This window comes from Gopherus evgoodei, chromosome 2, assembly GCF_007399415.2.
Source record: "Gopherus evgoodei ecotype Sinaloan lineage chromosome 2, rGopEvg1_v1.p, whole genome shotgun sequence".
Taxonomy (NCBI): Eukaryota; Metazoa; Chordata; order Testudines; family Testudinidae; genus Gopherus; species Gopherus evgoodei.
In genome coordinates this window covers 198,298,886-198,311,204 of record NC_044323.1, presented here as the reverse complement: position 1 = coordinate 198,311,204, position 12,319 = coordinate 198,298,886, and the positions used below count along the sequence as shown (strand labels likewise).

At 42.5% G+C, this 12,319-nt stretch overlaps 1 protein-coding gene across 1 annotated transcript in view; it reads left to right on the top strand.

Annotated features, from left to right (window-relative positions):
• CCDC102B (coiled-coil domain containing 102B) overlaps positions 1-12,319 on the top strand; it is a 354,221-nt gene that overhangs the window by 304,245 nt on the left and 37,657 nt on the right. The window contains 1 exon segment of the mRNA XM_030552669.1: positions 11,583-11,590. Coding sequence (XP_030408529.1) covers positions 11,583-11,590 — 8 coding nt within the window.

Sequence of the window (12,319 nt, the reverse complement as noted above, 5' to 3'; positions counted from 1 at the left end):
CCATTTCATTGTAGTGCAGATTATCTGCACATTGGAGTTCCAATTTTAAAAGGAGACTTTTGAGCTAGAGAGAGTACTTAGAATGGTTCTGAGCCCATACTGCACCTATTTACGCAGAAAATATTATTTTAGCCTTCCTCTTCTCCTTCCTATTACAGTGAATCATCAAAAGTGCTGGCTATCCCTAGAAATCACTGACAGTAAACAGGTTTTTTTTAAATACTGTAATAAAAGTAATACAGTTTAATACTATAATAAAAGTAAATTTGTTAAAAAAAGGAAGAATTTCAGAATAAAAAGCAGCCCAGACAATGATTCAGCAGCCAGCATACCAGACCCAGATGCCTCCTCCCCCCAAAAAAAAATTCAGGCCTGACACACTCATTGCCCCAACTCACTGTTTTAATAATCTGGGTCTAAAGAATGGCATGTAAGCTGTCATATGCAAACCGGTAACATGCTGATCATCAATATTCTTGTATGATATATAGACAGGTGATGTAGAAAGAATTATAGCTCTGTGCTAGAAATATGTTTCTAAAATGTACTTGGCAGCAATGCCTAAGCCCAGCCTGTCCAAGGCAAATAAATGTTGTTTTGCAGGCTCGACTTTATCTGTAATGTAAATGTGAGACCAAAGACAATGAAAAGCACATTTACAAGTAAGATAAACAAACATGAGGCAAGTGGGACAAGATGACCACTTAATAATCTCGACAGAGGAAGATCTTCCTGCCCCTCACAGCAAAGTCAGTGAATGTGGCATAGCCCTGGTCAACAGGATGAGTTTAGGTCGAATTTAGCAGTGTTACATGGATTTAACCCTGCACCTGTCCACACAACGAAGCTGTTTTTTTCGACTTAAAGGGTTCTTAAAATCTATTTCTGTACTCCTCCCCCGACGAGGGGATTAGTGCTGAAATTGACCTTGCCAGGTTGAATTTGGGGTAGTGTAGTTGCAATTTGATGGTATTGGCCTCCGGGAGCTATCCCAGAGTGCGCCATTGTGACCGCTCTGGACAACGCTCTCTACTCAGTTGCACTGGCCAGGTAGACAAGAAAAGGCCCGTGAACTTTTGAATCTCATTTCCTGTTTGGCCTGCATGGCAATCTGCAGGTGAGTGCAGACCTCATCAGCAAGGGTGACCATGATGGAGTCCCAGAATCTCAAAAGAGCTCCAGCATGGACCGTACGGGAGGTACAGGATCTGATCGCTGTATGGGGAGACGAATCCATTCCAAAAGACGAAATGCCCAAACATTTGAAAAAATCTCCAAGGGCATGAAGGACGGAGGCAATAACAGGGATCCGCAGCAATGCCGCATGAAACTTAGGCTTGCCTCAGCTCCTTATCAAAAAACCAGAAAGGCAAACGGCCGCTCCAGGTCAGAACCCCTGACATACTGCTTCTATGATGAGCTGCATCCTGTTCTAGGAGAAGCAGCCACCACTACCCCAACCCTGTGCTTTGACTCCATCAGTGGAGTAGCACACAACAGGAATGCGGGTTTTGGGGATGAGGAAGCTCATGAGGAGGAGGTTGAAAATAGCTCACAGCAAGCAAGTAGAGAAACCATTTTCCCCAATAGCCAGGAGCTGTTTTTCACCTTGGACCTGGAGTAAATACTCCCCAAACCTACCCAAGGCTGCTTTTCAGACCTGCCAGGCGGAGAAGGGACCTCTGGTGAGTGTATTATACATGGTTTAAAAACAAACGTGTTTAATGATTAATTTGCCTTGGCATTTGCGGCCAGTACAGATACTGGAAAAGTCTGTTAACGTGTCTGTGGATGGAGCAGAAATCCTCCAGGGACACCTCCATAAAGCTCTCCTGGATGTGAGTTTCTGCTGCCCGTTAACCCGAAAACTGCAGCCCCTCCTTTTAAATGGCCAACTAATTTTCAGGTGGCAGGCTGAAGATAATTGGCGGGCTGAAGATGATAGGTAGCATCAGTTTGGTGACAGAAAGCAAGAGGCAATGCTGAGGCTACTGGAGGAACAAACTGATATGCTCTGGTGTATGGTTGAGGTTCAGGAAAGGCAGCATGAGCACAGACCACTGCTACAGCCCCTGTGTAACCAACCACCCTCCTCCCCAAGTTCCATAACCTCCTCACCAGACGCCCAAGAAAGTGATGTGGGGGCCTCCAGGCATCCAACCACTCCACTCCAGAGGACTGCCCATGCAACAGAAAGTTGGATTTCATCAAGGAGAAACAAACAAAACTTTCACACCATAGCCTGGCCAGTCATGAAACTGGTTCTCAAAGCTTCTCTGATGTGCACCATGCCCTCCTGTACTCCGCTAACAGGGCTGCCCAGAGGATTCACGGGCCTGGGGCAAAGCAATTTCGGGGGCCCTTTCCATAAAAAAAAGTTGCAATACCATAAAATACTATATTCTCATGGGGGCCCCTGTGGGGCCTGGGGCAAATTGCCCCACTTGTCCCCCCCCCTGGGCAACCCTGTCCACTAACCGCCCTAGTGTCTCGCTGCACGTAATCAGTGGCCAGGCAATTTGCCTCAACCTCCCACCCCACCATAAACATCTCCCCCTTACTCTCACAGATATTGTGGAGTGCACAGCAAGCAGTAGTAACAATGGGAATATTGGTTTCACTGAGGTCTATCCAAGTCAGTAAACTGTGCCAGAAAGCTTTTAAACATCCAAATGCACATTCTACCACCATTCTACACTTGCTCAGCCTATATATAGTTGAACAGCTCCTGTCTACTGTCGAGGCTGCCTGTGTATGGCTTCACAAGCCATGGCATTAAGGGGTAGGTTGGGTCCCCAAGGATAGCTATAAGCATTTCAACATCCCCAATGGTTATTTTCTGGTCTGGGAAGAAAGTCCGTTGCTGCAGCTTTTGAAATAGACCAGAGTTCCTGAAGATGCAAGCCTCATGTATCTTTCCCGACCATCCCACGTTGATGTTGGTGAAATGTCCCTTGTGATCCACCAGTGCTTGCAGCATCATTGAAAAGTACCCCTTTTGGTTTATGTACTGGCTGCCTTGGTGGTCCAGTCTCGAGATAGGGGTATGGGTTCCATCTATCGCCCCACCACAGTTAGGGAATCCCATTGCAGCAAAGCCATCCACTATGACCTGCACATTTCCCAGAGTCACTACCCTTGATATCATCAGCTCTTTGATTGCATTGGCTACTTGGATCACACCAGCCCCCACAGTAGATTTGCCCACTCCAAATTGATGCCCAACTGACTGATAGTTGTCTGGCATTGCAAGCTTCCACAGAGCTATTGCCACTTGCTTCTCAACTGTGAGGACTGATCTCATCTTGGTATTCTTGTGCTTCAGGGCAGGGGAAAACAAGTCACAAAGTTCCATGAAAGTGCCCTTATGCATGCGAAAGTTTTGCAGCCACTGGGAATCGTCCCAGACATGCAACACGGTGCGGTCCCACCAGTCTGTGCTTGTTTTCTGGGCCCAGAATCGGTGTTCCATGAGATGAACCTGCCCTATTACCACCATGATGTCCACATTGCTAGGGCCCATACTTTGAGAGAAGTCTGTGTCCATGTCTTCTTCATTCTCGTCACTGCTCTGCCGTTGCCTCCTCACCTGGTTTTGCTTTTGCAGGTTCTGGTTCTGCATATACTAGAGGATAATGCATGTGGTGTTTACAGTGCTCATAACTGCTGCAGTGGTCTGAGCGGGCTCCATGCGTGCTATGCTGTGGCATCTGCACTGAAAAAAGGTGCGCAACGATTGTCTGCCATTGCTCTGACGAAGGGAGGGGCAACAGATGACATGGCTTACAGAGAATTAAAATAAAAAAAGGTGGTGGGTTTGCATCTAGGAGAAACACACGCAACTGTCATAAAGAATGCCCCCCCCTCAAGGACTGAACTTAAAACCCTGGGTGTAGCAGGCCAATGCTCAAACCACTGAACTATCCTTCCCGTTACTATTCACAGTGGGAGGGAGGGGGGAGTAAATGAATACAAATGAATACAAAACAAATCTGGTCTCTTTCTTTTTTTGATCCACTCCATATCTCTTATATGTCTTAGGCTGGCAGCAGACGGTGCATTACGACTGCTAGCCATTATTGTCTCCTGGCTGCTCACCAAAAGATGGTGCGGTACGCCTGCAGGCATGACTGAATCTCCATGAGATGAAATTTAAAAAGAGAATGACCTGGAGTCACTCCCATTTATATCCAGGCACCCCTGACAGACCTCACCAAGGTTGGCTAAAAGAGCACCCAGGAGACAACAATGATGATGGCTACCAGTCGTAATGCACCTTCTGCTGCCAAAAGGCAATGAGCTGCTGCTGTGTAGCAATGCAGTACCACATCTGCCAGCACCCAGGAGACATACGGTGATGGTGAGTTGAGTGGGCTCCATGCTTGACATGGTATGGCATCTGCACGGGGTAACCCAAAAAAAAGAGGCTTGAAACAATTGTCTGCCGTTGCTTTCACGGTGGCGGTGGGGCTGATGATATGTACCCAGAACCATCCGCAACAATGTTTTTGACACATCAGGCATTGGCGTCTGAACCCAGAATTCCAGTGGACGGTGGAGACTGGGGGAACTGTGGGATAGCTACCACAGTGCAACACTCCGGAAGTCGACATTAGCCTTAGTACTGTGGATGCACACTGCCGTCTTAATGGTCTTAAGTGGGAGGACACACAATCAACTATATAAAATCGATTTCTAAAAAATCGACTTCTATAAATTCAACCTAATTTCATAGTGTAGACATACCCATAGATATCAGCAGAAGCAAAAAGACATTTTGTTATTCATTACTGATTGGCCACAAGCAGCCAGAACTCTTGTAATCTGAGAAAGTTGAATCCTTCAACTCAACAGGACTGCAGTATCTGAGAACTGACTATAGGTGAGAAACCTGCTTAAACAAAGACTGTAAGTTTTAGTTGTTGTTCTGTTTTTGTTTTCCTTCTGATCATATTGGTCCTCTATTCTTACTTAGCATTTGAAAATCTGCTTTGTTAATAAACTCATTCTTGTTTTATTACAAAACCATCTCATAGACTCAGACTCATAGACTCTAGGACTGGAAGGGACCTCGAGAGGTCATCGAGTCCAGTCCCCTGCCCTCATGGCAGGACCAAATACTGTCTAGACCATCCATAATAGACATTTATCTAACCTACTCTTAAATATCTCCAGAGATGGAGATTCCACAACTTCCCTAGGCAATCTATTCCAGTGTTTAACTATCCTGACAGTTAGGAACCTTTTCCTAATGTCCAACCTAAATCTCCCTTGCTGCAGTTTAAGCCCATTGCTTCTTGTTCTATCATTGGAGGCTAAGGTGAACAAGTTTTCTCCCTCCTCCTGATGACACTCTTTTAGATACCTGAAAACTGCTATCATGTCCCCTCTCAGTCTTCTCTTTTCCAGCTAAACAAACCCAGTTCCTTCAGCCTTCCTTCATAGGTCATGTTCTCAAGACCTTTAATCATTCTTGTTGCTCTTCTCTGGACCCTCTCCAATTTCTCCACATTGTGTCCAGAACTGGACACAATACTCCAGTTGAGGCCTAACCAGCGCAGAGTAAAGCGGAAGAATGACTTCTCGTGTCTTGTTTACAACACACCTGTTAATGCATCCCAGAATCACGTTTGCTTTTTTTGCAAAGGTATCACACTGTTGACTCATATTAAGCTTGTGGTCCACTATGACCCCTAGATCTCTTTCTGCCATACTCCTTCCTAGACAGTCTCTTCCCATTCTGTATGTGTGAAACTGATTGTTCTTTCCTAAGTGGAGCACTTTGCATTTATCTTTATTGAACTTCATCCTGTTTACCTCAGACCATTTCTCCAATTTGTCCAGATCATTTTGAATTTTGTCCCTGTCCTCCAAAGCAGTTGCAATCCCTCCCAGTTTGGTATCGTCTGCAAACTTAATAAGCGTACTTTCTATGCCAACATCTAAATCATTGATGAAGATATTGAACAGAGCCGGTCCCAAAACAGACCCCTGCGAAACCCCACTTGTTATACCTTTCCAGCAGGATTGGGAGCCATTAATAACTACTCTCTGAGTATGGTTATCCAGCCAGTTATGCACCCACCTTATAGCCCCATCTCAATAATGTGCATTAGATTGAAGGGTAAAATCCTCAGCCAAACTATGAAGGTGGTTTGTGTTCTGTCTCTTTAGAGGCAGCAAATTTGATAATTTCTGTGAGGGTCCAAAGAGAGGTACTGGATACGGCAGGGGATACAGTTTTCAGGAGACTTGGGACTGGAAAGGCTTTGGTGTCAGGACTCTGAGCCAAAGTTGCACAGCACAGAAGCATTCAAGGTTAGAGAGCAGGCATTGACACAACCCCTTACTGGTCCGAGTGAACCCCCAAAGCATTGCACATCCCAAAATGAAATCCTTTGTTTCCATTTTCCCAAATGGAATGAGAGAAATTTTAGCAGAACCAACATTTTCCTGAAGAACACTTAGATTTTCCAGAAACTATGTTTTCTACTCCTCTGTCCCCAAATAAATAAAAATTGACTAAAGCAGGTTTACATTTCACACCCTTTCACACTTCTATATATTTAGGATTGAGTTCTTTTAGGATGATAACATGCATTGATTATGGTTTCCCTATGCTTATGGCCAGACTTTCACTGTGTATGTTGGAAGCTCAGCAGAGCCATTTTGGATATATCTACACAGCAAGTAAACACCTGTGGCTGGCCTGGGTCCACCAGCTTGGGCTCACAGGGCTCAGGTCACAGGGTTGTAAAATTGCTGGGTAGACATTCAGGATCACGTTGGAGCTCAAGCTCTTGCACCCCATGAACGCCACTGGTTCCCAGAACCGAGCCTTCAGCTCCAGATGGAATATCTACACAGCAAATTTTAGCCCTGTGACCTGGGCTGGCCACGGCCATGCAGTTGCTCTTTTATTCCAGTGTAGACATACCCTAAAACTCATCTCTTCAGAGCACATGACAAAAGAAGAATCTAGATCTGCTCCGGTGTGGGGCAGAGGGCTGCTGATGTTCCTTGCTCTTGACATCTATGATTGTAGGGAGGCAGTGATCCTGCTCAGTGGCTCCCTGAGGATACTAGATGAAAGGACAAGACACTAGAGTTATGACCAGCTACCCTGCAGAAATCTGCTTTCTCACTGTCCTCCAATATGACAGGTGAGCACTCACTTCTACAGAGCCAAATTTCTCTTGATCTTTCTCCTTTATCCCTGCTACATTAATCTCTCACTATACTGCCTCCAGTCCACATTTCTGAAGTATGTCTGCATGTGTTTCTTCAAGGCTCTTACCCTGGGGAAGTCCTCCTGTATAACTAACATCAACAACAATCCTGTAATGTCTCCTTAAGTGACATTATAGCAAATTGCATGAGGATTTGAATATATAAACAATTAAAATTATATAAGTTCAAATGCAGCAGTCTGCTATGTTAAAATAATCCCATCTAGCCACTTCATTACATTTAGATTTGTAAACAAGAGCCTACCCCATTTTAACACTTTAGGACAATTGCACTGTGATTAGATTAATTCTAAATAATAACACTGATTTTCAAAATATTGAATGGAAAAATTCAGATGCAAACTATATTGTTCAAGTCCTAAATTAGTGATGCTAAATAACAAAAGTGAGGAAATGCACAATTAAGCAACAAATGTACCATATGTTATACTATACCTGGGCACAATAGGACAATACCTAAATGACTTTCTTAATGTCCCCAGTGCGATAGATATTGGCGGACGTATGGTATGCTGCCTGCTAAACTGTGCATTTCCGTGATTTTGTTGGTTGACTTTGATAGCGCTTTCTGTTTCTCTGTTGCCAGGCAGGCTTTCAAAATGTTTTGCTTTACTGTCCAGAACTTAGTAGCCTTACAGTTTATTTTGCCATTTCATTTTTACCTGAGTGTTTTTCCCCTCCGTCTGTTGCATATACCAGTTATTGTCAGGCCTTCCAAACAGTTTTGGTTTGTGCCACTTGGCAAGTGAGCGGAGTGGAAAGTTCCTATGTATACAACAGAAATCTTAAGTGACTCTCAATCCTGGTAGTAGCCAAACAGCCTAGTGCTCTTAGTTGTCTAGAGAGAGTATTCGCATGGTCAGCAGGAGAGTATTGCTGTTTTGCAAAGGCTTCCTCCATATTCTCAAACCATTTGAGGATACTAGTAACAAGGGGAATAAATCCTCTTAGGGCAACTTTAGTTCCAGTAATTTGGACTAGTGACAAGCTACCTTTGATCATTCTTGATCATCCTGTAGAGTTTGGCTATTTTTTCCTTACCAATTGTTTGAGCAAAATCCTATACTAGTTTTCCCCACCCACTGTCTAGTCCCTGCTATCCTGATCTTGGGGATATTGTATATGCTCTTGGGAATATTTTACCTGGCATCAATCATTGACCTGCTAGAAAAACCCAAGTTCCGTCAGCAGTCCAATAGCATTCCATCACTCTCTTGAATCCAGACATCACCCAGGTTAAAGCACATCCTTTGAAAATAAGGTTGTTCATTTCAAGCACAAAGGGCTAGCCACATTAACGTTTCTGTATTCTAATTTTTAAATATATTTATTTAATTTTTTAAACTCTTTTACTATTCTATACTGAGGTTAAAAGGTTAGATCCTTTATTACTATTAAACTACCATCCCGAGCCTCTACACACTGAACCAGATTCTTAACCTCACCCCAATGGAGCTCAGGCAAAGTGAAGATAAAGGTGATCAATGAGTCACAGTAACCTTCTGCCAGTGGCAGAATAGGCATAGCAGAGCTGAGCCATACCCTATCCACATCCCCTCCAGCAGTGTTAGTGGGAGGACTGAGGGCGCAGGGGCCAGATCTGCCACCTCCCCCAGCTTTCCACTGTGGCAAGCTTCCCTGAGCAGGGGGTATAGTCTTCACTAGCTATATCTGGATAATTTAAATCCACTTTGAGGGCCAGAAGATATGGCCAATTTTCTTTCACTCCCCTGTAAAGACATCTTTTTCTGCAGACTTTCTCTGTTGTTTCATTTGCATCTACCACTTTAAAACTGAGCTGTTTTTCATAGATTTATCCAGATCTGGATTGAACAATGTGTAGCACAGGGAGAACCCTGTGGAGACAGCCAGGGCATAGTGTGCTGTTTTATACATGAAAGATGGTTATGTCCATTTTCCTTGTATGCAGGAAATTTGTTTGGAGGCTTAACATAGAGAAGAAGAATCACTTCCACTTAAAAGATCTGTTACTGAAAAATAGAACTGTATTGCCTGACAATGGGACTTCTACTCCTAGGTCAGATAGGCGTTTTGGAATCTGACCTTTTAGGTGTCTTTGACTTTTGTTAGTTGTAGCATTTTATATAAATGTCTGCAGTAAACAAGGTAATGTTTTCTGTCATTTTGCTCTGTTTATACAACACCTAGCACGACGGGGTCCTGGTACCGGGATAATACAAATAAATGTATATTTTTAGCTTTTGTTTGACAGTGCATAGGGAGATTTAAAGTGCGATTCCAGTTTGAAAAGTGACTACATAAAAATGATACCATCGGTTTCTGGGTTTTTGACTGGTTCTGCAACCAATTTTTCCAACGTATGAGTAAAAATCTGATGTTTTTCTAACTGCCAGCCTTCTAAGTTCAAGTGAGGCTCTGTGACTCAAGCTGCTGTGGGCTGTTTCCTTCTTGCACATTATCACTAGTAATAATAATTCTGCAGGACCAATGATACCATCAGTTACACTTGGGCATCCCCATTGTTTTCATATTATCCGTAAGGGCCCTGATCCTGAAAGCTTCAGTGTGTGAGCAGAATATCCTTTACATCAGTGGGGATCCATGCAAGTGCAGAGCCCTGCCCATGTGTATCAGATTGCAGGATCTGGGCTTAATTTACAAAAATATAACCCACCTGAAGGCTATATATTGTGTTTTTATAAGATTGAGTTAATTGTTACTAGATTCTTGTGTTTCCAAGTGCTGAAAAATCATAAGCATATCTTCTATCTGCTTTACTTTGATATATCAGGACTCTCAGAGTAAGTCTTCTACCCAAAAGACCCCAACCCACCAAAACCAAACCGAAACAGTCTACCAATAAAAGTATTTTTAAAATTAAAAAATCAGAAACAAAACCCTCCCTCAAGCAGAGATTTAATGCTGAATAAGAAGACCCAGAGACTCAATGAAGTCCACTAGGGATTTTGCAATTGTTTTCACTTTTACATGGAAGGCTTTCAGACAATAAGGGTTTTATCCTGTGGGCCATATATCACCCAAGATAAAATAAGGTAAGATAAGCCAGGCTGGAGTGCAACACAACAAGTTCTTGCTGAATGAACCAAAACACTCAACACAAATTAATTGATTGATTTTTTCTTAGGGATCTCTTGTCTGCACAGGGCTGCCCAGAGGGGGTGGGGGGGGGCAAGTGGGGCCCCCACGAGACTATAATATTCTATAGTTTTGCAACTTTTTTTTTATTGAAAGGGGCCCTGAAATTGCTTTGCCCCAGGCCCCCTGAATCCTCTGGGTGGCCCTGTGTCTGCAGCAGTTGTTTTGGTTTGTTTTTTGTTTGTTTTAAACACAGTATTAATGCACAGTATCTGATTTCCAGATCCTGTAAACTGCATCTGGAAAAAATTAACTTTTCAGTAGCCTGCAAAACACAATGGGGGCTAGAACCACAAGTGTAACTCCTAATTGTAAAGTCCAGAATTTCTCTAGGGAGGGACGGGGAGATGGGAAGAGGCTCACTCTTCAACCCCAATAATAATTACACTGTCTATTAGAAAATAAAGCAATTAAACCGTGGTTCTATTCCACTCTTTGGGAGGCTAGCACTGTCACTCTAGTCTGCAATATTCAGCCCAGGGGGATCGTGCCTGGACCCTACATAGACTATGGTGATGATCTTTCCCACCACTGCATTCACAGCTATGTTGGGCTGCCCACAAACAAGCAAATATAGTGTATTTATTACTTTTGTTTCTTAAGTTGGGAAAGTTTAGAGCCTATTTATTCTCCAGTCACCACATTCTTTTTCATTGGTGGAATCAAAGCTGATAATACCTGCATCTGCATCTGAAGAAGTGGGTGTTTTACCAAAAGCTTATGCCCAAATAAATTTGTTAGTCTTTAAGGTGCCACCAGATGCCTCATTGTTTTTGGGAATACAGACTAACACAGCTACCCCCTAATGCTTTGCTGAGGTATGTTTTTATTATTCATTTAAGATTCTGAATTTAGTTTATGAGCAGTAATAGTCATTTGAATCTGAATTTGTGCTGCCATATTGGGCAACTACTTCTAGAATAACTGTCTTTGGCCTCATCAGAGAATCTCTCCATTAGCAATAGACCATTTTCATAGCCCGCTCGCTCTGATTCCTTAAATGTTCTCTCTTAAACAGGACATTACAGCAGTAATATATAATACTAGCATAAAAGCAATAAAAGCACAGAACTACTTCAGACCTGTTATGAGTATATATTGCAAATACCGAAAATAAAACTGAGCTAAAAACATTTGATATCTGTGCAATGCACTCCATTTATACCTTGATAAGGATTAATTTAAATAGAACAGCAGTCCCCGTAGTTCTCATAGAGTAGGAGCTGTTTTTGATTTGTGATACTGCAGATGGTTGCAAATCAGTGGGGTGGTGGGTGCAGGGGTTTCCTCTATATTAATAGGTTAGGAGACATTTTGCATAGTGTTGTTTATTATGGACTGGTGCTAGCTTTGAAAAAGAATCAGTATTCGAGTTTATTAGTGCAGGCTGGCAAACATATTTTCTTTTACGGACACTTTCAAATACTTGTTCTAAATATTCTAAAAGTTATTAGGCAAGATATTGATTTTACTGTTGGTTCACAACATATGTAATTGTATTCATGCAATTAAATAATTAAATAAAATGAACATCTAACTCTACTGATGCATTAAAGATATCAGAAGGGCAGGAAACCATCAGCTAAATTTTTTTACAAGTATCAGAGCAGCCCATTAATTAGGAACTATAAATAAAAAATATAGGCTAGTATTAATGGAATTGATTGTGTGTTTCTATTAGCAAGACATATTTCTTTTTTTAAAGTAAATTATTTGCTACTGAAAATGTAACATCCATATTCTTGAGGAAACAGAATGTTATTTGTATCATTTAAGCTCATATCCCTGATTTCCAATTGAATTTTTTCAGTTTTAAATTCTGGTGGTAGTCTCCCTTTTTGGGGTAAAAAGAGAATAAGGAAAAGTATAAAGTGGCATTGTGCAGTGTTGCCTTGCAAACCATCATGCTAACATAAGTGCTGATGTATTCA